The sequence below is a fragment of the Terrapene carolina genome, unplaced genomic scaffold (assembly GCF_002925995.2).
Source record: "Terrapene carolina triunguis isolate 2854851 unplaced genomic scaffold, T_m_triunguis-2.0 Scaffold97, whole genome shotgun sequence".
NCBI classification, from domain to species: domain Eukaryota; kingdom Metazoa; phylum Chordata; order Testudines; family Emydidae; genus Terrapene; species Terrapene triunguis.
Window position 1 is genome coordinate 14,521,989 of NW_020664448.1, and position 22,914 is coordinate 14,544,902.

Genomic DNA, 22,914 nt, shown 5'->3' on the forward strand with positions numbered 1-22,914 from the left:
GGGGGCGGTTGTTGGGTAGGCATGGGAGTTCCGGGGGTCTGTCGGGATGGTGGTGGATGGGGTTGGAGTAGTCAGGGGACAGGGAGTGGGGCGAGTTGGGTAGGGGGTGGTGTCCTGGGGGGCAGTTAGGGTGGGGGGGTCTCGGGAGGGGGTGGTCAGGGGACAAGGAGCGGGGGGGGTTGATGGGTTGCGGGTTCTGAGGGGGGCAGTCGGGGGCAGGACATGGGTGGGAGTCAGATTCATAGATTCATAGATTCATAGATTCTAGGACTGGAAGGGACCTCGAGAGGTCATCGAGTCCAGTCCCCTGCCCGCATGGCAGGACCAAATACTGTCTAGACCATCCCTGATAGACATTTATCTAACCTACTCTTAAATATCTCCAGAGATGGAGATTCCACAACCTCCCTAGGCAATTTATTCCAATGTTTAACCACCCTGACAGTTAGGAACTTTTTCCTAATGTCCAACCTAGACCTCCCTTGCTGCAGTTTAAGCCCATTGCTTCTTGTTCTATCCTCAGAGGCTAAGGTGAACAAGTTTTCTCCCTCCTCCTTATGACACCCTTTTAGATACCTGAAAACTGCTATCATGTCCCCTCTCAGTCTTCTCTTTTCCAAACTAAACAAACCCAATTCTTTCAGCCTTGCTTCATAGGTCATGTTCTCAAGACCTTTAATCATTCTTGTTGCTCTTCTCTGGACCCTTTCCAATTTCTCCACATCTTTCTTGAAATGCGGTGCCCAGAACTGGACACAATACTCCAGCTGAGGCCTAACCAGAGCAGAGTAGAGCGGAAGAATGACTTCTCGTGTCTTGCTCACAACACACCTGTTAATACATCCCAGAATCACGTTTGCTTTTTTTGCAACAGCATCACACTGTTGACTCATATTTAGCTTGTGGTCCACTATAACCCCTAGATCCCTTTCTGCCGTACTCCTTCCTAGACAGTCTCTTCCCATTCTGTATGTGTGAAACTGATTTTTTCTTCCTAAGTGGAGCACTTTGCATTTGTCTTTGTTAAACTTCATCCTGTTTAACTCAGACCATTTCTCCAATTTGTCCAGATCATTTTGAATTATGACCCTGTCCTCCAAAGCAGTTGCAATCCCTCCCAGTTTGGTATCATCCGCAAACTTAATAATCGTACTTTCTATACCAATATCTAAGTCGTTAATGAAGATATTGAACAGAGCCGGTCCCAAAACAGACCCCTGCGGAACCCCACTCGTTATGCCTTTCCAGCAGGATTGGGAACCATTAATAACAACTCTCTGAGTACGGTTATCCAGCCAGTTATGCACCCACCTTATAGTAGCCCCATCTAAATTGTATTTGCCTAGTTTGTCGATAAGAATATCATGCGAGACCGTATCAAATGCCTTACTAAAGTCTAGGTATACCACATCCACAGCTTCTCCCTTATCCACAAGACTCGTTATCCTATCGAAGAAAGCTATCAGATTGGTTTGACATGATTTGTTCTTTACAAATCCATGCTGGCTGTTCCCCATCACCTTACCACCTTCCAAGTGTTTGCAGATGATTTCCTTAATTACTTGCTCCATTATCTTCCCTGGCACAGAAGTTAAACTAACTGGTCTGTAGTTTCCTGGGTTGTTTTTATTTCCCTTTTTATAGATGGGCACTATATTTGCCCTTTTCCAGTCTTCTGGAATCTCTCCCGTCTCCCATGATTTTCCAAAGATAATAGCTAGAGGCTCAGGTACCTCCTCTATTAGCTCCTTGAGTATTCTAGGATGCATTTCATCAGGCCCTGGTGACTTGCAGGCATCTAACTTTTCTAAGTGATTTTTAACTTGTTCTTTTTTTATTTTATCTGCTAAACCTACCCCCTTCCCATTAGCATTCACTAGGATAGGCATTCCTTCAGACTTCTCGGTGAAGACCGAAACAAAGAAGTCATTAAGCATCTCTGCCATTTCCAAGTTTCCTGTTACTGTTTCTCCCTCTTCACTAAGCAGTGGGCCTACCCTGTCTTTGGTCTTCCTCTTGCTTCTAATGTATTGATAAAAAGTCTTCTTGTTCCCCTTTATTCCCTTAGCGGGATGGGGGGGGGACAGGCTGTTTTGGGAGGCACAGCCTTCCCTACCCGGCCCCCAATACAATTTTGCAACCCCGATGTGCAGGGCTGGCTTTAGGAAGTGCGGGGCCCGATTCGAACAGTTTCGACGGGGCCCCAGCAGGGATGACTAAAAAAAAAATCACGTAAAAAAACACATGGGGCTTGTACTCACTGGGCGGCGCTCCGAGTCTTCAGTGGCACTTCGGCAGCAGGTCCTTCACTCGCTCTGTGTCTTTGGCGGCACTGAAGGACACGCCGCCGAAGACCCAGAGCGAGTGAAGGACCCGCCGCCGAAGACCCGGTAGGGAACCGGTTGTTAAGATTTTGGCAGCTCATCACTGGCTGTACTGCAGGTTTTTCCTTGCAGAATAGACACATCCTACGACTCTCAAATCCTTTCAGAGTCACTGCTTTCTATGGTCTTAGAATTCATCTCTAGGTTTATATTAGTTTTACTTTAATGCTCTTGAACGAGATGAATTTAGAGGGAGGGAGAATGCACACACACATGTATGTCTCTTGATATGACTTGATTGACATTGTCACCATAGTTTTAGGATCCTACCAGCATCTCTGAATTTCAGATAAAAGGGGAAATATTTTTAACATGTGGAATATTCATGAAACGTTCTTTAAAAGGATGCTAACAATGCATATATGCAATAGTCATCAAATCAGAAAACCGGCTATGTTTCTTCAGTTATTTCATACTTCTGTTCAGCCATGCTGAACTTCCCATAAGCATTTATACATTACTCTAGTCCCAAATTCCAGATGAAGAGTTCCTGAGACTGCAGCCCTTTCCCCTGTCTGTCATTTTGGTTGCAAATTTCACCTAGCAGTGTTCAGCAAATAGTGTAAGGTTGATCATAAATAAATAGGTGTCATAAAGCAAGTGTTTATGATGTGTCAGTGAGCAGGATATAAAACTGATGAAGAGAAATAGGTCTTCTTGGAAATGCAGACAGTAACGATCTTTGGCTATACAAGTTAAACAATATGGTTTCAGGACGATGGCAGTCCAGTCCAGTTACACATCAGATTTGTCAGGATAGTTTCACCATCCCTCGTGCCCTACCCAGGAATATTGAGCAGGAAATGATAGGTGTTAGAGTTTAAGAATTACTGTGGTTTCCTCTCTGCCGGAGGCTTTACAATTTTTTCTGCACTAGTGAGTGCTGATGAAGTGTGTTGGGCTGCCACTTTTGGAATAGATTATTCATGCACTAGAACTTATATGGTTTAGAGCTACACTCGACTTGATAGTGTTAAAGCTATTTTGGTTCTTTTCTGGCTGTTCTAAGCAAGTGTGCTTTCAGAAACATGCACTTGATCGATCCAGATAAAATTCTGTTTGTTTATTTCCAGTGAGCCTCAATAAATTACTATTGGTGTTAAGGCAAGTTGATAGTGAAAATTTTCTTAAGTATAGGACTGTGTTGGTAAATTTAGCAACTGTGAACAGCCCCAGTAAGGTGAAAATGTTGGCAAAATCATCTAGTTTCATCCATACAAAGAAGAAAATAGAAAATGTATTTGGCTTGAGTGTGCAGTTCAATTTCTTGATGATGATCTTGGAAAATTGCTTTGAAATTAATGTGTGACTTTGCAGTTGTCATTTTAAAATGATGTTTCATTTTGATTTGAAATTATTTTTATATATATAATAAGATAAAGCCAATGCATGGGAACTGACAGTGTCAAGATTAAGTTATTTGAGGATGTTAGTTTGGAAATACTTAACCTTGAACAGTAGAATACCTAATGTGGCTTAAGAAGGACACACACAATTTTTCAAATGTTACAAAAATGCATCTTTCTCAGGAAGGTTAATATTAATAGCAGCAGCTATGCAACCTCAGTGTTTGTCTCATCAGGCCTCCAAAATTAAGCAGAATTATTCACAGTAATTCAGTGGGAGGTCCTCAGGGTAACCCAGGTCCTACAGGAAATGGCGTTGATGATGTATCTTAAAGAATCCTTATTGAAGTTGCAGGAACAAACCATCCCGATGTGTAGAAAGAATAGTAAATATGGCTTGGCTTAACAGTGAAATCCTTGCTGATCTTAAACACAAAAAAGAAGCTTACAAGAAGTGGAAGATTGGACAAATGACCAGGGAGGAGTATTGTTCAGGCATGCAGGAGGAAATCAGGAAGTCAGATCACACTTGGAGTTGCAGCTAGCAAGAGATGTTAAGAGTAACAAGAAGGCTTTCTTCAGGTATGTTAGCAACAAGAAGAAAGTCAAGGGAAGTGTGGGCCCCTTACTGAATGAGGGAGGCAACCTAGTGACAGAGGACGTGGAAAAAGCTAATGTACTCAATGCTTTTTTTGCCTCTGTGTTCACGAACAAGGTCAGCTCCCAGACTACTGCACTGGGCAGCACAGCATGGGGAGGAGGTGACCAGCCCTCTCTGGAGAAAGAAGTGGTTCAGGACTGTTGAGAAAAGCTGGACGAGCACAAGTCCGTGGGGCTGGATGCGCTGCATCCGAGGGTGCTAAAGGAGTTAGCGGATGTGATTGCAGAGCCATTCGCCATTATCTTGGAAAACTCCTGGCGATCGGGGGAGGTCCCGGATGACTGGAAAAAGGCTAATGTAGTGCCCATCTTTAAAAAAGGGAAGAAGGAGGATCCAGTGAACTACAGGCCAGTCAGCCTCACCTCAGTCCCTGGAAATATCATGGAGCAGATCTTCAAGGAATCAATTCTGAAACACTTAAAGGAGAGGAAAGTGATCAGGAACAGTCAGCATGGATTCACCAAGGGCAAGTCATGCCTGACTAACCTAATTGCCTTCTATGATGAGATAACTGGCTCTGTGGATGAAGGGAAAGCAGTGGATTCCTTGACTTTAGCAAAGCTTTTGATACGGTCTCCCACAGTATTCTTGCCAGCAAGTTAAAGAAGTATGGGCTGGATGAATGGAGTATAAAGTGGATAGAAAGCTGGCTAGATCATTGGGCTCAATGGGTAGTGATCAGTGGCTCCATGTCTAGTTGGCAGCCGGTATCAAGCGGAGTGCCCCAAGGGTCGGTTCTGGTGCCGGTTTTGTTCAATATCTTCATTAATGATCTGGAGGATTGCATGGATTGCACCCTCAGCAAGTTTGCAGATGACACTAAACTGGGAGGAGTGGTAGATACGCTGAAGGGTAGGGATAGGATAGAGAGGGACATAGACACATTAGAGGATTGGACCAAAAGAAATCTGATGAGGTTCAAGAAGGACAAGTGCAGCATCCCGCACTTAGGATGGAAGAATCCCATGCACTGCTACAGACTAGGGACTGAATGGCTAGGCAGCCGTTCTGCAGAAAAGGACCTAGGGGTTATAGCGGACGAAAAGCTGGATATGAGTTAACAGTGTGCCCTTGTTGCTAAGAAGGCTAACGGCATTTTGGGCTGTATACGTTGGGGCATTGGCAGCAGATCGAGGGACGTGATCATTCCCCTCTATTCGGCATTGGTGAGGCCTCATCTGGAGTACTGTTTCCAGTTTTGGGCCCCACACTACAAGATGGATGTGGAAAAATTGGAAAGAGTCCAGCAGAAGGCAACAAAAATGATTAGGGGCTGGAGCACATGACTTATGAGGAGAGGCTGAGGGAACTGGGATTGTTTAGTCTGCAGAAGAGAAGAATGAGGGGGGATTTGATAGCTGCTTTCAACTACCTGAAAGGGGGGTTCCAAAGAGGATGGATCTAGACTGTTCTCAGTGGTAGCAGATGACAGAACAAGGAGTAATGGTCTCAAGTTGCAGTGGGGGAGGTTTAGGTTTGATATTAGGAAAAACTTTTTCACTAGGAAGGTGGTGAAGCACTGGAATGGGTTACCTAGGGAGGTCGTGGAATCTCATTCCTTAGAGGTTTTTAAGGTCAGGCTTGACGAAGCCCTGGTTGGGATGATTTAGCTTTGAGCAGGGGATTGGACTAGATGACCACCTGAGGTCCCTTCTAACCCTGATATTCTATGATTCAGTAGGAGGCATTTGCATGTAGGAGGCATGTTGAATCTGTGGTAAACCACTGCATGATGCCAGAGAGTGCACAGTTATTGGAGGGTCTGTCATTCAATTAAAACATGAAGCTGGGGTTCTCACCTAATCTGATTATTAAAGAGCCCATGGCAATTTATCTGATTAGCGGTAGATTGTGCTGGCTATGATGTCTGGGGCAAATTTCAGCTTAATGATTATATTTAGCCTGTCTAATTCCCCTTGTTGTCTCATGACTCATGTGTGGGCAGTTATGCCTAGTGGTTAGAGCAGGAGTCAGGCCCCCATGGTCGGAGCAGGAGTCATGTCTAGTGGTTAGAAGAGGAGAGCTGGAGTCAGGAATGGAGCCAAGGGTTAGAACTGGGTTACCTGGAGGGAGGCCAGGCTGGGTCCAAGGCAGGAGCAAGGCTGGGAACAAGGCACAGGCAGCCATGGGTGAATGCTTTCCTCAGCTGCTGCTACGGCTGGGCTTAAGAGCTGCTCTGCTGACTCTTCCAACCAGGCACGCATATATAGCCAGTCAGGCAGCCTAATACAGGCCAGCTGTGCTTGTTAGGTTGCCCGGACACTGGGTGTGCTGCAGGCCCAGATTCCTGACACTTGCAGTTTCAGTGTGATAAGATATGCATCATTTCCTGTCCTAAGCTTTTGTGTGGGGTTTAGGGTTGCCAGGTGTCTGGTTTGCGACCGGAATACCCGGTCAAAAAGGGACAGTGGTGGCTCCAGTCAGCACTGCTGACCGGGCTGTTCAAAGTCCTGTTGGCGTGGGGTTGGGAGGCTCCCTACCCAGCTCCGTGCGGCTCTGGGGAAGCGACTGGCATGTCTGCCTTCTAGGCAGAGGGGGGTCCACGGGGGCTCCACACACTTCCCCTAGCTGAGTGCCAGCTCTGCAACTCCCATTGGCTGGCAACCGCCACCAATGGGAGCTACGGGGGCGGCGCCTGTGGGCGGGGGCAGTGTGCAGAGCCCCCTGGCTGCACCTCCACCTAGGAGCTGGAGGGACATGTCACCACTTCCTAAGAGCCACCTGAGGCAAGCGCCGCCAGCCCGGAGCCCTCTCCCACACCGCTCATTTCTGGCCCCACTCCGGAGCCTGTACACCCAGCCGGAGCCCTCACCCCCTCCCGCACCCCAACACCATGCCCCAGCCCACAGCCCGTTCCTGCACCCCAACCCCCTCATCCCCATCCCCATCCCAGCCCCCTGCCATAGCCCGGAGCCCCCTCCCACACCCTGAACCCCTAATTTTTGGCCCCACCCTGGAGCCTGTATCCCCAGCCGGAGCCCTCACCCCCTCCTGTACCCCAACACCCTGCTCCAGCCTGGTGAAAATGAGCGAGGGGAGATGGAGTGAGTGGAGGCGGGGCCTCGGAGAAGGGGCTGGGCAGAGCAGGGGCAAGGTGCGGGGCAAGGGTGTTTAGTTTTGTGCAATTAGAAAGTTGGCAACCCTAGTGGGGTTGGTGTGTGCTATTAAACAGCTGCCACTCAGAAGTGGCTGTAGTGATTCTAAATCCTACATGGTCAAACTTTTTGAAATCCTTCTGGATGGAAAGTGCTATATAAATGTATTATTACTGAGAAGAGGCTGCTGCTTATCCTCAATTCAATCTCTGAGGGACTTCCAACATGCAAATTTTGTATTTACTATAGTTACGTAGTTTTACAACCTTCACGTATATATTTAATACGTTGTTAAATGGCTAATATAATAAATAGTAGGATCCTGATGGCCAATGCCATATTCCATCAATGCTCCATGGTTGAAATGAAATCACCAAAGTAAGGGGATGTCATGTAGAACATGAATTGGAGGTCTGTGGCTTTGGTGGATCTGAAAACCTGGATTTTTTTTCAGTGTTAATGCAGTAAAAGCTGTGTTATCTGGCACTTTACCAACCGGAAAGCTCTATAAATTGGCATTTCTGATCTTCATTGAAACTCCGGTTTATAGCCCGGTTAGCACGGGGCCGGCAGACTCCCTGCCTGGCTCCACGTGGCTCCCCGGAAGTGAGGACATGTCACTGCTGCTCCTAGGTGGAGGCACGGCTAGGCGGCTCTGTGCGCCACCTCCGCCCGCAGGCACCGTCACTGCCCGCTGGTGCTGCCCCCCCAGCTCCCATTGGCTGTGCAGTTCCTGGCCAATGGAAGCTGTGGAGTCAGAGCTCAGGGTGGGATGGGGGCAGCATGCAGAGCCACCCAGACGCACCTCCACCTGGGAGCAGCAGGGACATGTCGCTGCTTGTGGGGAGCTGCCTGAGGTGTGCACCGCCTGGATCCCGCACCCCATCCCATGTAGCAACCCCCTGCCCTGCGCCCCCTCCCGCACACAAACTCTCTCCCAGAGCCTGTGCCCCGCACCTCCTCCCGGGCCCCAACGCCACACCTCATCCCACACCCAAACTGCTTCCCAGAGCCCGAGCCCCGCACACCCTCCCGTGTCCCAACCCCCAGCCCTGAGCCCCCTACCACACCCAAACTCCCTCCCTCTTAGTTAACGGGACTTTTTTTACTTACTGGCACCCCACATTCCCCCAACATGCCAGATACCAAAACTTTTACTGTATGTAAATGTTGAATGCCCTGGCCACTCACAACCCTGGTTAACCCTGGGTAATTTGAGACATTCAAGAAATTGTATCAAACAGCATGATTGCTGGAATTTTTATATCGGCATGCAGTCTTTAATATCCACAGAAATTACATTAGTGAGAATTGTCTCCCTAATTCTCTTTTATTAAGCTATCAACTGGTGTATAGTATCAAATGCAAAGGCTTCACGTTAATGCAACATTAAATTTGCACAGTCAAAAATGGCAAAAAGTAAGAGTTTTAAGCTTCCAGCGGGAATGTTAACAAGCTTACATTGCATGCTTGGTATGTTTATGGTATACATTTCACAACATAAACAGTAAGGTAGTAAGCTATGCATTTAAACAGAAAAATAATATTAGAAAATTCTACATGTACCTGACTGCACGGAGTTAATGTTGCTTTTGGAACCATTCCTTGGCTTGCTCTAATTCCAATTTTTCCATTCATTTTAATGGGTGTTGGGTTGGCATTTTAATATGCACTAACATTTACAAAAGATGTGGTATATTTAAAATGGGAAGGCAAAATTTTCAAAGTGAGGATCCTAGACTTAAGCACTCCACCTTTAAGCACTTAAATAAATGGCATGATATTCAAAGGTGCTTAAATGGGAGCAGTGGGTGCTACTTATTATAGACCACGCGTGTGCTCAGGTTGGGTTCTATGGTTGCTGTGATGTCACTAGCATTCAGAAGAGTAGCTGCTGACTTGAAGGGGCATAAAGAGGGGTGGAATACAGTACAAAGTTTACTCTGAGTCCCACTGACTTCAAAGGGCTTTGAATCAGGCCCCTAACATGCAACTCAGCTCTTGCACTGGTTATTGAGAGCAGTCAGCATATTAATTGGACTGAAGCTATTTAATCTTTGTATGTTGTATTTACTGTTTATCTTATCTACTGAAGGAGGTATAGACCCTATTTTTTCTAAACATCAACGCCTATCCTCTGAGAGCTACCTAAGCCAAAAATACATGGTTTGGGGATAATATTGGCTCTTTAAACCCTACATTTTATTTCTTAATCTTTAAGAGAAAAATCTTATCTACAAATCATGTCACTCTTCACTTTTTTTTAAAAGTAAGGCTCCTTATAATTATAACCTTTACTTTTCAGTCCTTCAAAAATAGTATAATTGGCTAATGCCAGGAGTAGGAGCTGGTCCTGACATTTGGGATTATATTTGCAAATCTCATGAGAAAGACCTGCAAAGCGACTTCATTATCTGCCTTCAGATCCCTCGTTAAAACTCTTTTTTACTGTGACGGCTGCAAAAAACTCGACAGCGGTTAGGCTGCTGGTGTGCTGAAACCACTGCTAGTCATGCTGACCATGTTTTCTCATTGATACTCCCCGTCTGCCTGTATCCATCAAAGGTTTTTTATCTTATACTTAGATTGTATTATGTTCTTAGCATATGTGCCTCAGGTAGCATGTGACCAGGATTCATCACTGAATTTGGTCTGCGGGTTGGATTGTTAGCTTCCCCAGCCCAGGCTCGGTACTGGTGAGGTGTGCAATGTGCAATGTGAATGCTGATCCAGGCCTCCAAGTATGCTTCTTAGGGCAGGGACCATGTCCATGACTAGGGCTCCCAGGTACTATGGTAATACAAACAAACAAACAAACAAATAAATAAATAATGTGGATTCACCTATACTAGTTTTAACTAGGGCTGTTGATTAATCGCAGTTAGCTCATGTGATTAACTAAAAAAAAAATCGCGACTAAAAAAAAAGTAATCGCGATTAATCGCGGTTTTAATCGCACTGTTAAACAATAGAATACCAATTGAAATTTATTAAATATTTTGGACTTTTTTTTACATTTTCTTATATATATGGTATTCTGTGTTGTAATTGAAATCTAAGTGTATATTATTTTTTATTACAAATATTTGCACTGTAAAAATGATAAAAGAAATAGTATTTTTCAATTCACCTCATACAAGTACTGTAGTGCAGTCTCTTCGTTGTGAAAGTGCAACTTACAAATGTAGATTTTTTTTGTTACATAACTGCACTCAAAAACAAAACAATGTAAAACTTCAGAGCCTACAAGTCCACTCAGTCCTACTCTTTGTTCAGCCAATCATAGAATATCAGGGTTGGAAGGGACCTCAGGAGGTCATCTAGTCCAACCCCCTACTCAAAGCAGGACCAATCCCCAGACAGATTTTTGCCCCAGATCCCTAAATGGCCCCCTCAAGGATTGAACTCACAACCCTGGGTTTAGCAGGCTAATGCTGAAACCACTGAGCTATCCCTCCCTCAATTGCTAAGACAAACAAGTTTGTTTACATTTAAGAGAGATAATGCTGCCCTCTGAATGTCACCAGAAAGTGAAAACAGGCATTTGCATTGCACTTTGTAGCCGGCATTGCAAGGTATTTACGTGCCAAATATGCAAAACATTTGTATCCCCCTTCACGCTTTGCCCACCATTCCAGAGGACATGATTCCATGCTGATGACGCTCGTTTTAAAAAAAATGTATTAATTAATTTTGTGACTGAACTCCTTGGGGAAGAATTGTATGTCCCCTGCTCTGTTTTACCCACATTCGGCCATATATTTCATGTTATAGCAGTCTCGGATGATGATCCAGCACAAGTTGTTTATTTTAAGAACCCTTTCACTGCAGATTTCACAAAATGCAAAGAAGGTACCAATTTGAGATTTCTAAAGATAGCTATAGCACTCGACCCAAGGTTTAAGAATCTGAAGTGCCTTCCAAGATCTAAGAGGGACGAGGTGTGGAGCATACTTTTAGAAGTCTTAAAAGAGCAACAATCCGATGCGGAAACTACAGAATCCAAACCACCAAAAATGAAAATCAACCTTCTGCTGGTGGCATCTGACTCAGATAATGAAAATGAACATACGTCAGTCCGCACTGCTTTGGACTATTATGGAGCAGAACCCGTCATCAGCATGGACACATGTCCACTGGAATGGTGGTTGAAGCATGAAGGGACATATGAATCTTTAGCGCATCTGGCACGTAAATATCTTGCGACGCAGGCTATAACAGTGCCATGAGAACGCCTGTTCTCACTTTCAGGTGACATTGTAAACAAGAAGCAGGCAGCATTATCTCCTGCAAATGTAAACAAACTTGTTTGCCTGAGTGATTGGCTGAGCAAGAAGTAGGACTGAGTGGACTTGCAGGCTCTAAAATTGTATATTGCTTTATTTTTGAATGCAGTTTTTTTTGGTACATAAATTCTACATTTGTAAGTTCAGCTTTCATGATAAAGAGATTGTGCTACAGTACTTGTACTGGGTGAATTGAAAAATACTATTTCTTTTGGGTTTTTTTACAGTGCAAATACTTGTAATCTTTTAATATAAAGTGAGCACTGTACACTTTGCATTCTGTGTTGTAACTGAAATCAATATATTTGAAAATGTAGAAAACATCCACAAATATTTAAATAAATGGTATTATATTATTGTTTAACAGTGCAATTAACTGTGCGATTAATTGCGATAAATTTTTTTAATTGTGTGATTAATCATGATTAATTTTTTTAGTCGCTTGACAGCCCTAGTTTCAACCATTTTCTTTCTCTCTTTGGCTGTGAATAATGTATTAATCTCAGTGAGCCCTGATTAGGTTTTTAAGCTTTTTTGTTTTCTTTATTTTCAACTGTCAGCTTTTGAAAGATGTCATTATCCAACTATCTTTTAAAATTTATTTTAGCTAAAAAGGAAACATTACCAAGGAACTAGGCTATTGGTTGGGTGACAAATGTGATCTGAGGTTCACTAATATTAAAAGCACTGAGCTTTTGATGAGGCTTATGAATAATTAGTAGCATTTAAAAATCAATCTTATTTTTTCCTGTGAATTTTGAGTGATAAAACAGAGTTTTACCATGTTCTTTATATGCATGCTTACCTATGCGTAATGCGCACACATACCCATAATCACTTTTATTTTGAGACCGAATGATTACTACTTCCTAAACTGTTTGTGTTCGACTCCTTTCTTTCAAAGGCAGAGGAGTGAAATCCAGTTCTCACATGCTGTAACAGTATTTCTTCTTCTTCGAGTGATGGTCCCTATGTGGGTGCGCATGCGCCTGAGGCAGGAAGTGTTTGTTAGCAGTGTCCGTTGACCCGCACGTGTGTACTGTGTCCCCTCATGCTCCCAGCTGAGGGCATAATAAGTAGGGCGGGTCGACGCCTCTCCAGTTCCCTCTTACTGCCTTATGGCCTGAGTTGGAACCCCTGTTCCTTCGCACTCTTAGGCCTGGTCCACACTAACCCCCCACTTCGAAGTAAGGTACGCAAATTCAGCTACGTTAATGACGTAGCTGAATTCGAAGTACCTTAGTTCGAACTTACTGCGGGTCCAGACGCGGCAGGCAGGCTCCCCTGTCGATGCTGCGTACTCCTCTCGCCGAGCTGGAGTACCGGCGTCGACGGCGAGCACTTCCGGGATCGATTTATCGCGTCTAGACAAGATGCGATAAATCGATCCCAGAAGATGGATTGCTTACAGCCGGACCAGGAAGTAAGTGTAGACCTGCCCTTAGTTTTTGCTGAGAGAATGACTACTCTTCATTCAGCATATATAGTTATAAATAGTTGTAGGTAGATAGATAAGTTCCTGTAGCTCTTTCCCTGTTGGAGGGACAGATCCCTCCCTGTCCCCCCCCACCCATCCCCAGGACGATGCCCTGGATTTTGGGATTTAAAAACAGTGTCTCCTGCCCACGCTCATTCTCTGTGATCAACAAGCACCAGAGGCACCTTTACTGCCTCAGCAAGGCACATATTGCAACTCGCTGTTCCATCTGCAAGTCCTTCCTGCCCCAAACCCTGGAAGCTCGAGAGCTCCGCCTCCATAAGTAACTTGATGGAGGAAACCATGAGACCGAGGACACATTCGGATCTGGGACTGGTACAATGACCGTCCCCCTGTACAATGACCGTCACCTGTGGTGAGCGCCCCTCCCATGCCCTGGATCTGTCGGTACCGAAGACCAAGGACAACTCCCAACATTAGAATAAAAAACATTTTCACAGGCACAAGAGCAGATCCCCACCACAGACTACTCCTAAGCGCAGCATTTCTTCCCCAAACTGGGCTAGGTCAGGGTGAGAGGTCACACGTGGATCTGGTCAGACTAGCATCCAACCTTCTCCGTGTGAAGGGTAGGCCTGGCGCAAATGGGATCCGATAGTACTGACGACAACCATGGTGCCGACGCATCTGGAATGCTATCCATGCATGTGACGCATCCCTGCCTCCTGTGCTTCACACCTAAGAGAGCGGAGAGGGCAGATTTTCTTTTTACTCATCCACCCCGCAGCTCTCTGGTGGTCCATGCGGCAGCAGAGTGGGCACCCAGCATCTGCAGAATCTACTTCTGTGGACAGGGTGGCAAAGAGGATGGATCTGCTGGTCCAGAAGGTATATTCCCTGGTGGGACTACAGTTCTAGATTGCAAACTACCAGGCTCTGCTAGCCAAGTACTATTTTAATAACTACAACAGGCTAGCAGAGTTTAAGGCCGAGCAGCTGCTGGACCAACAGCATTGAAAAAAGAAGAAAGAAGAAAAAAGAATGTTTTTCTCTAATCCGTTTCAACTGTAACAACCTTGAGTCGGTTCTTGCAATAATAGTTAATACAAAACTTTCAGATGATTTTTGAAGTGACTGTGACCCTTTCAGTGATTTTGCTGAAGGACACAGCAGAACACTGGATGAGCCAGGAATAGAATTGCAGGCCACTGGCTCCTTATCCCCTGTACTAACCACTAATTCACACTATCTTTTATATTTTTATATCTTTTAATGTAGCTTTTCAGTGTGTGCCATGGGTGAGGACCTATCAGTATCAATGGAGAAAGTGGCTAACTCCTTTTCTTTTGCTGGGGAAAGAAGGAAAACAGGCCTCTAGAAGAAAGTTGAACACAACCTTTGCAGCAGTGAGGGCTATGCTGGCATGTTGCCCAGAGCCCAAGGGCTGTGTTTAATTTACATTGAAATGTGCGTAGGATTTCAATCAGAGATAAACGCACACTGTTGTTGTTTTTCATTTATAATGTTCTTAGCATACACAGTGATTTGCAAATCACGCAGGCCAAATGTACTTTGACGGCTGTAGTGGAAGGCAGATCAATGGTGGTGTTTTTCTGACCCCAGCTTCTTGATGTCTGGGTTTCTCTCTCTGAGGGTACCACGTGCCTTAGGGAATATAAGTTTCAGGCTTTTAGGGAGTTGCAAAGCTTTGATTTCTATAGAAGCGCTGTAAGAAAAACTTGGTCACAAATCTAACCACTTCCACAGAGGGTGCGACAAACTGCTTTCTTATATACTGTCTGTCTGGAACGCAGTTATCATTTTAAAAAAACTCAGTAAGCGAGTCTTTCATAAAACATGGTGACAGTGGATTGGAACATTGTACGTCAATGTGTTTTTCAAGTTCAGCTGTAAAAGGGTCTGGAAATAACTCAGACCTTCCCTCTCCCTTTCCCCCCATTCTTGCCCCCCTTCCGCAAAAAGTTTCTGAATCACTGATGATGATCCTTGGCACTTCTTGATTTGTTCACAGTGGGGACGATTGTCTCACTTGTATTTCTTTTAATATTTGTTGGCTACTCACACATGAAGAAGGTCATCCCATGTCCGTGAAAAAGCTTGCAGCTTAAAGCACAAATCTCCACTTCTCTCTACTTTTGTGGCAGCTGCAAATAAAGTTCTTTTCTTCTGCAAACATTTTCATAGTTGTAACTACCTTGAACATATTTTATTTGCTAAGGAGTAAAATAGTGGCTACAGCTTTGAAGAGAATGGAGTCTTTTTTGAATCTCTGGTGATCCTGCATTCACACACATTCTCTACTCTCCTTCCTTATTCATTCTCAATAATACACAGGTACTACAGGGATAAGTTTAAGCAAGTTTTGGATTATCTAGTAGAATCTTTTCCATCTCCTAATGTCTGTGATAATATTATATCAACCACTCTGTGATATACACATTGCCAATATAATGAACAGCAAACATTGGTAGTGAAATGTCATCATGAGATTTCAGAGTTAACACCTCATTGAGATGAAGTTTGATCCTTCTGAATGACTGGAGGCTGTCTAAGAGCTTTCTTAAGATTAGTTTGTCTAGATATGTAGGAAGACGATGATGCATTGGTTCACATTTGAAAAGTTTTCACAATCATAAAGGTTAGACTTTTTAAAATAAAGTTCTCTTTCTATTGAAAGCTGGGGTTGGGGGAGGCACCAACAGACTGCAGGAAACATCGGATGGGTTGTTGATTATGCACTAGGCCTCTGATCCAAAGCCCAGTGAAATCAGTAGAAAGGCTCCCAATGACTTCATTGGGCTTTGGATCAGGCATTAGGAACTTAATGGATCCTGTAGATGCTTTTGTAGCAACAATAAATGTGGAGGAAATTATTGTGCTTCACTTGGGAGCACTCTTGTGGGGAGTTCCAAAAGACACTGTCAGCAGAGAATATGGGGAGGTGCTATATTTAGAGAACATCCAAATGAAAGTAGATAAACTTTTAATCTGTTTATCAAGTTTCTGTTTCACGGCAGGTGAAATGACGAGAAATACTGAGCAAAGGAAATTAATCTGTAGCTGGAACATTTTAATAAATCAATTTTTAAATGCATTGGAAAAGACCCGTTGGCAATTGCCTACACTTGTTCCGTGATCCTTTCCCTCTAAAATGCAGAAGTGCAAAGTAACTGTTGCCCGCAGTAAAGTAAAGGAAGGTCTCAGAAAATATATTTATTGTCAGCTCAATGCTAGTGGAATTCAGCTTCAAAAACAGCTGTTAATTTTCCAGCACATTCCCTTGCTCTCCTTGGGAAAAGAAAAATCAGTCATCTCAATTTCTGTTTACGTATCTAAAATAATCCCTCTTGTCTTTTTGATAAATTAGCATTTCTATGGCCATTTATTCTTCATCTCTTTGCGTTATCCCTTCCTGGTTGGATTTATTTATTTATTTATTTCCAGAGTGTGTTGTTTATTATGGGCTCTTTTCATGCACAGAATATCGTTTCTCTTTTGGATTTCTAGGTATTTCCATCACTCTTCACTACATATTTCATCCATGTTTCTACAGAAAGTCATTATGTGGCAGAGCCTGCCGACAAGGGATATTTAGAATATACTCTCCCTTTTCCCTAAAGCACTGTGTTACTTCCCTGTGTTAGGTGATTAATGTATCTGATCAACAAGGTCATGGACCTGATGTTTCTGGAAAAAGACTTTGAGTTTTTATATTGCTGGAATTCGTGCCATTTTCTCCCTCTCTGTCTTCCCGTCTGTGCGTTGGATTGAAGTGCCTGGGAGCTCTTATCAGACAGGCTGTTCACGCCAAAAAAGGGTTTTTGCTTTTTGATGTTTAAAAACTTTTTAAAGCATAGAAGTAAGTTAGTAGCCTAAGTATACTTCCTAGTGGACAAGTGTCCCTACTTCAAACGCTTCTACTAATTGACTACTTGGGCCCTATGTTCTCTCCAGGGCTGAACAGAAATCAGTGGGGAGGGTGCTGGATACGACTTCTGTCACAGGTTCACGGTAACTGCATCTGCATTTCCCCCTCCATGGTCCTTCAAGGGCACCCGCATAGGAGTTTCTGGCTCCCAGCCGCCACCTCTCCTTGGTGGAGATCCGGTTCTCACGCTCTCCTGACCGGGGTTTTTAAGGCTGCCCAGCTCTTCTATCTGCACTGATATGTCCAGCAAGCCAGTCTGCCTAAAAGGCCAGTGCCTGCACTTTGCTTTCTCTGAGTGCAGTGACCAGTGTATTGTATTACCAGACAGCTCCACCTAAGCAAACACATTTATTCGTAAGATAAAAGCATTACGGAGAAAACATAAAAACAATAAAAGAACCTGTACACATGCTAAAAAGCTTACCTGAGATCACCCCCAACTCCAACATAGGACTCTGGTAGGTGTCAGTCAAACCCCACAACTGGGTTTTCCCTGTGGTTACAAGTTCATCTCAGTCAAGAACCAAAATGAAGGCCCTGAGTCAGTTTAAGCCTGGGCTATTTATCCAAAAGTCATTTCTTTGTCTGTTGGTCTCTGGAGAATCCAGTTTAAATCAGAATATGTTAGCCTCCCCAGAAGGTGGTACTTCTCTGGAGGTGTTATAACATGAGTGATTTGCCTTAGTCATTCCCTGCTGTTTTCACTACCTGGAGGAGCTGTGATAAGCCTTGTGGAGTGCATACAATCCCTGGCCCACACTGGTACATAAGCCATTCATACACCTGGAGTTTATCTCTCCTCCCCCACTTGCATTCCCTCATCAAGGACAATGCACAGTGAGGCGGGTGAGCAGAGCCACTTCTTAGCCATCGTGCTAGTCTCTCCAGAGTGGGGTGAGGCTGGGACCATGGATCTGACCCCTTCCACACAGTCCATTAGAGCTAGAACTGGGGAGCTAGATTTAAACCGTTTAAAGGACAATAGATATCTCACTGCAACATGCTGGACTCCTGGCCGAGTCAAGCTTTTCCTCGGGGCTGGAGCACACCCTTTCTACCTGAACCAAAACCTATCACAAATGGCTGGTTTGGCCTCCAAGGCACAAATGCAGCCCTGAATTTATAAAGGATCACTCAGATCTATTCTGATTAGCTTAAAGATTGTGTAAGACTTTAGGCTGCTACGGAAAGTCCTGTATGGTGTAATCAAAAATAACCCATTAGTGCTGGCCCATGAGCAGATCTGCCTCCTGAATGATAAATTGATGCATTTAATCTCTTTATCTAGTACTAAATGCATCTGTGGCTAAATCCAAGTTTCTTGTGTTACCATCCTGCCCTACAGCTTCTTCACTAATTTCTCTCTATTAGCAGCATGACTTACTTTTCTCCAAACTGTCCCTGTTAATATATCTCATCCTTGAGTTCAGCTATATTGGTGTTTCTGCCAAAATGTTAGCATTGGGTTAGGATAAGTAAACGGTCTCTGTATACATCCCAAAAGTGGTGGGAGGAAAATATAGCTGAATGTGTTTATTTTGGTATTATTATTACTTGTGCACTGTTACTGTGTTTATCACTCTTCAAACACAGAGTCTGCTCTGAGGTCAATAGGAACTTAAATTCTGAAATTAGGATTGGATCTATGTAAGAAATTGTCTATGCCACAAGAAATTTACAATGTAAGGACCCTGTGATGCTTTTACTGAAGTCAATGTGGTATTTGCTATTGATTTCAGTGGGAGAAAAATGGGTCCGTACATCACTTTAGACTGAATTGAAGGTGGGCGGATGGCTTTTGGGAAAGGGAATACATGGTGTATAGTTATATATATCCTAAAGGGTGGTAGCTCTACATACACACTCAGAGTGGATGGGAAACCTGTTGTCATTTTCTGTCCTCAGCAGGTGGAGTGGATGTGCCTTGATTAAGTAGCAAGCTGTTGATTATCTGGGACATATGCAATGTGTGACAAATTATCACTGTTTGGTTTAATTTGAAAGCAATGTCAGTATTATAATCTTCATACCCTGTTTGTTTCAATATCTTTAGCGAAGTCTCAGGAGGTCTTTTCAAAGGAGGAACTGTCTCCCTCCCATCAGTTGTGATCATCTGATGCAGTGGTTCTCAACCTGTGGCCTGTGGGCCGCTTGTGGCCAATCCGCACATAGCGGCAGCCCATGTGACATCCTCAGGGCCATACAGGCCTATATATATTGTGTGGATGCGGCCCACGTAACTCATTAAGTGTTAAGTATCAGAGGGGTAGCCGTGTCAGTCTGGATCTGTAAAAAGCAACAGAGGGTCCTGTGGCACCTTTAAGACTAACAGATGTATTGGAGCATAAGCTTTCGTGGGTGAATGCATCGACAAAGTGGGCATTCACTCACGAAAGCTTATGCTCCAATACATCTGTTAGTCTTAAAGGTGCCACAGGACTCTCTGTTGCTTTTCATTGAGTGTTGTGTATGCAGCCCACAATGGTAAATAGGTTGACAACCACTGATGTGACAGTTCCAGGGTTTAAAGAAGATGGGGTTATTGCCCAGGGCATTTTGGCAACGTGTAATTCACTCTGGACCTTCCCCCTTCAACTCCAAATCTACTAAACCCATCTCTTTTCCCAGATTTTTCTTAGGGTAAGGGTGGAGCTGTTGAGCAGGGTTTGAGAACAGATGGCTGAGGATAGATTTGTTGTCATTGTGTCCATATGCACATTTAATGATTTAGTAATTTTTTGCGATTGATATGTTTTATACATTTGCACTATACTCTCCTTCTAAACACCAGGTGAAGACGTGCCTTTTATTATCTCTGTTGTTTTTTGAGTGATCCACAGTACTGTGCTTACTGTCTTTCCTGCAGGAGTTATCTATACTGCAGATGTCCTTGACCGAGAGACAACCAAATCCTATTGGCTAACAGTGTATGCTACTGATCGTGGTGTCGTCCCACTTTATGCTACCATCGAGGTCTATGTTGAAGTTGAAGATGTGAATGACAATGCCCCTCTGACCTCTGAACCTATTTATTATCCGGCTGTCATGGAAAACTCCCCTAAGGATGTATCCGTCATTCACATCCAGGCCCAAGATCCTGACTCCAGCAGCAGTGAAAAACTGACCTACAGGATTACAAGTGGAAACCCTCAGAACTTCTTTGCTATCAATCCAAAAACAGGTAATGAGATGCTACTACTTTCTGTTTCTTGGTCAATACGGATTTTGTACAGAGCTGCTTTTCTTTGCGTGTCTCTTGCATTGGACTCTTCTGAAGCTGTTTTTTTTTTTTTTATGTTTTGGGAAAATTGTTGCCTATTTTTTTTCCGGACAGTCAAGTTCCAATTTCACAGTTGATTAAATAGCGTGGCAGTAACCATAGCCTTTGTGTAAGGATTGTGGTACTGCTGTATACACCTTTGTGCCTATAAACATCTGCACTGGCAGATGATGCAACACAAACAATATTTTCTTCGTGCCGTTATGGTGATCTTTTTCTTACCCATCTTTTCGCAGCTTTCACTATTACCCATCAACTTTAGCCGAAGGGATAGGGCTTTGCTATACTAAATACACTTAGTGCTGCTAGGGAAGATTTACCAGTGGGTTAGAGCTGTTGTAGTTTATGGGACAAATTCCCATCTGTTATAATTTGGTTGTAGCCCTGTTGAAGTTAACATTTGTCAAACGCAAGTTATTGGACTCAATACAAGAGTCAACCGGATGCAGTTTTATGGCATGTATTGTACAGCAGATCAAACTACATGATCTAATGGTCTCTTGGGCCTTAAATTAAATCTACACAGATTTATACCAGCTGGGATTCTGGGCATATGTGTGACATGTTAGAGATATGATGCTGTCTGTCTGGCTATTCTTCTGAGCTGCACTGCAGTCACCTGTTAGCTCACCTGGGCCCCAGTTCAGCAGAGCACTTGAGCACTCACTCATTGACTTCAGTGGGACTGTGCATGTGCTTTAAAGTTTTGCTGAATAAGGGTGCTATAAATACCACACCTTAGCTGGAAGATCAAGAATTAACACTCGGAACAGTAAAGAGCGTAATAGGTGGTTGAGCCTGAGACCACTTACGTTATCCTGCATGCATACCTGTATGCTGCTGCAAAATGGCCTCTGTGCTGTGTTTATCAAGCTGCCATCCATTATCTGCCTTGCAAACCTCCTCAACTTGATGTGGACCTGACAGCATATTCTGTAGCCAAGGAGGTGGTGGGATATTTCATAGCAATAGGCAGAGATTTTTCAAAGCAGTGTGCGCTTTCACCCCCTACCCCCAGTTCATTCTAATGAAAGATGCATGGCCAAGTGCCTCCTGCACTGCTTTTAAATAAACCTCAATTTACATTTTTTTAAAGACTTACATCTATTAGCTCTCGAAAGGAACAGGAGGAAAAAGAGAAGGTGTATGCACAGTCGAAGGCAAATAAAATCGGTTGTGAGTAATAGCGGGGTGAATAACTTTCAGTATTTGGCTAGGCAGCCCAGCTTCTATATGTGGTAAAAGAATTGGCTGACTTCTTTTCAGACATGACCCTGCAGACTGGCCTTAATAAGTGCTGTCGCTGAATCTGCTGCAGATACACAGCCTAAAGCCCAAATCACATTCCTTCCCATGATAAGGGATGGAAGAGGAGGGTTGGCCCTACCCCCAAATCCCCATTGTGAAAGGAGCCCCAGGTGAGCTGGGTTGTAATAATGCATGTGCTTCCCCTGCATTGGCTCCCCGAATCTTTCAGCACAGCCTGTTCAGTGCAACTGCACTTCCTCCAATGTCAAGCTTATTGGAGCAGGGACCATCTTTTTGTTCTGTTTTTATACAACACCTAGTACAGTGCGGTCCAGGTCCAGCAACAAGACTACAGTAATACAAATAATAGTCATATTCACTATAAGAGCTCCCTCAATTAGGGAACCAAGACTGTTTCCTCTCACAATGCCTCTATTATTTTCAATAGGGAGTTTAATTTGAAGTTTGCTTTGCTTAGTTTTATGAGGTAAAACTGTTACCTGGCTGGAACGTAGAGGCTTCAGCCATTCCCCTCCTGAGCCCTCGAAACTCTCAGAGCTTCTAGTGCTGACGGCAAGTAAGATTTTTAATATTTAACGTTTATTTCAGTAGCTCAGGAGGGACCTTATTGTTCTATGGGAACCTTCTGGCTAGTGTATGATTTGTGAAGGATTGTGTACAGGTGGGATTCATCCACTCCTTTTGTGCAGCTTACTTAAAGAGAAATAAAATGGAAAACTCTGAAAACTGGGTGGGATGCCTCTCCTCTTCCCCCTCCCCCCTCCCCCCCAAAGTTCTTCTGTGGATGGATTGATGGCATATGTGCACAGTGGTTCTGTGGTACTGAGAAGGGAGGTTTCCAATTTTAAAGCCCGGGATTGGAATCACAGTCTCATAAATTATCGAAGTGCTGTGGGTTTTAGCTGCACAGTTCTCAGTGACAGCAATGGGAGATAGGAGACTCAAAGCTGAGAGAGAAACATACAGTGTTAGCTTTAGAAAGTAGCCTTCACTAGCTGCCCAAGCTACTTTTAAAGCTCTCTCAAACCACATTCTTTTCTTACTGATACGATTTTTATAAGAAACAGGTTCACGGTTATGATGTTTTCTAGTAATTAAGAAATATATTTATCATTTTCCAGCATGTACAGAAGAGATTTGTCTTAGATTTTTGTGTGGCATGCTGGCTTTATGTGCTACCTGACATTCAGCAAAGCTGTAATTTAT

At 43.9% G+C, this 22,914-nt stretch overlaps 1 protein-coding gene across 1 annotated transcript in view; it reads left to right on the forward strand.

Annotated features, from left to right (window-relative positions):
* Positions 1-22,914, forward strand: part of FAT3 (FAT atypical cadherin 3) — a 570,769-nt gene that overhangs the window by 243,650 nt on the left and 304,205 nt on the right. The window contains exon 3 of the mRNA XM_026651587.2: positions 20,026-20,340. Within this exon, the coding sequence (XP_026507372.1) occupies positions 20,026-20,340 (315 nt within the window). The remainder of the gene's footprint in view (positions 1-20,025; positions 20,341-22,914) is intronic.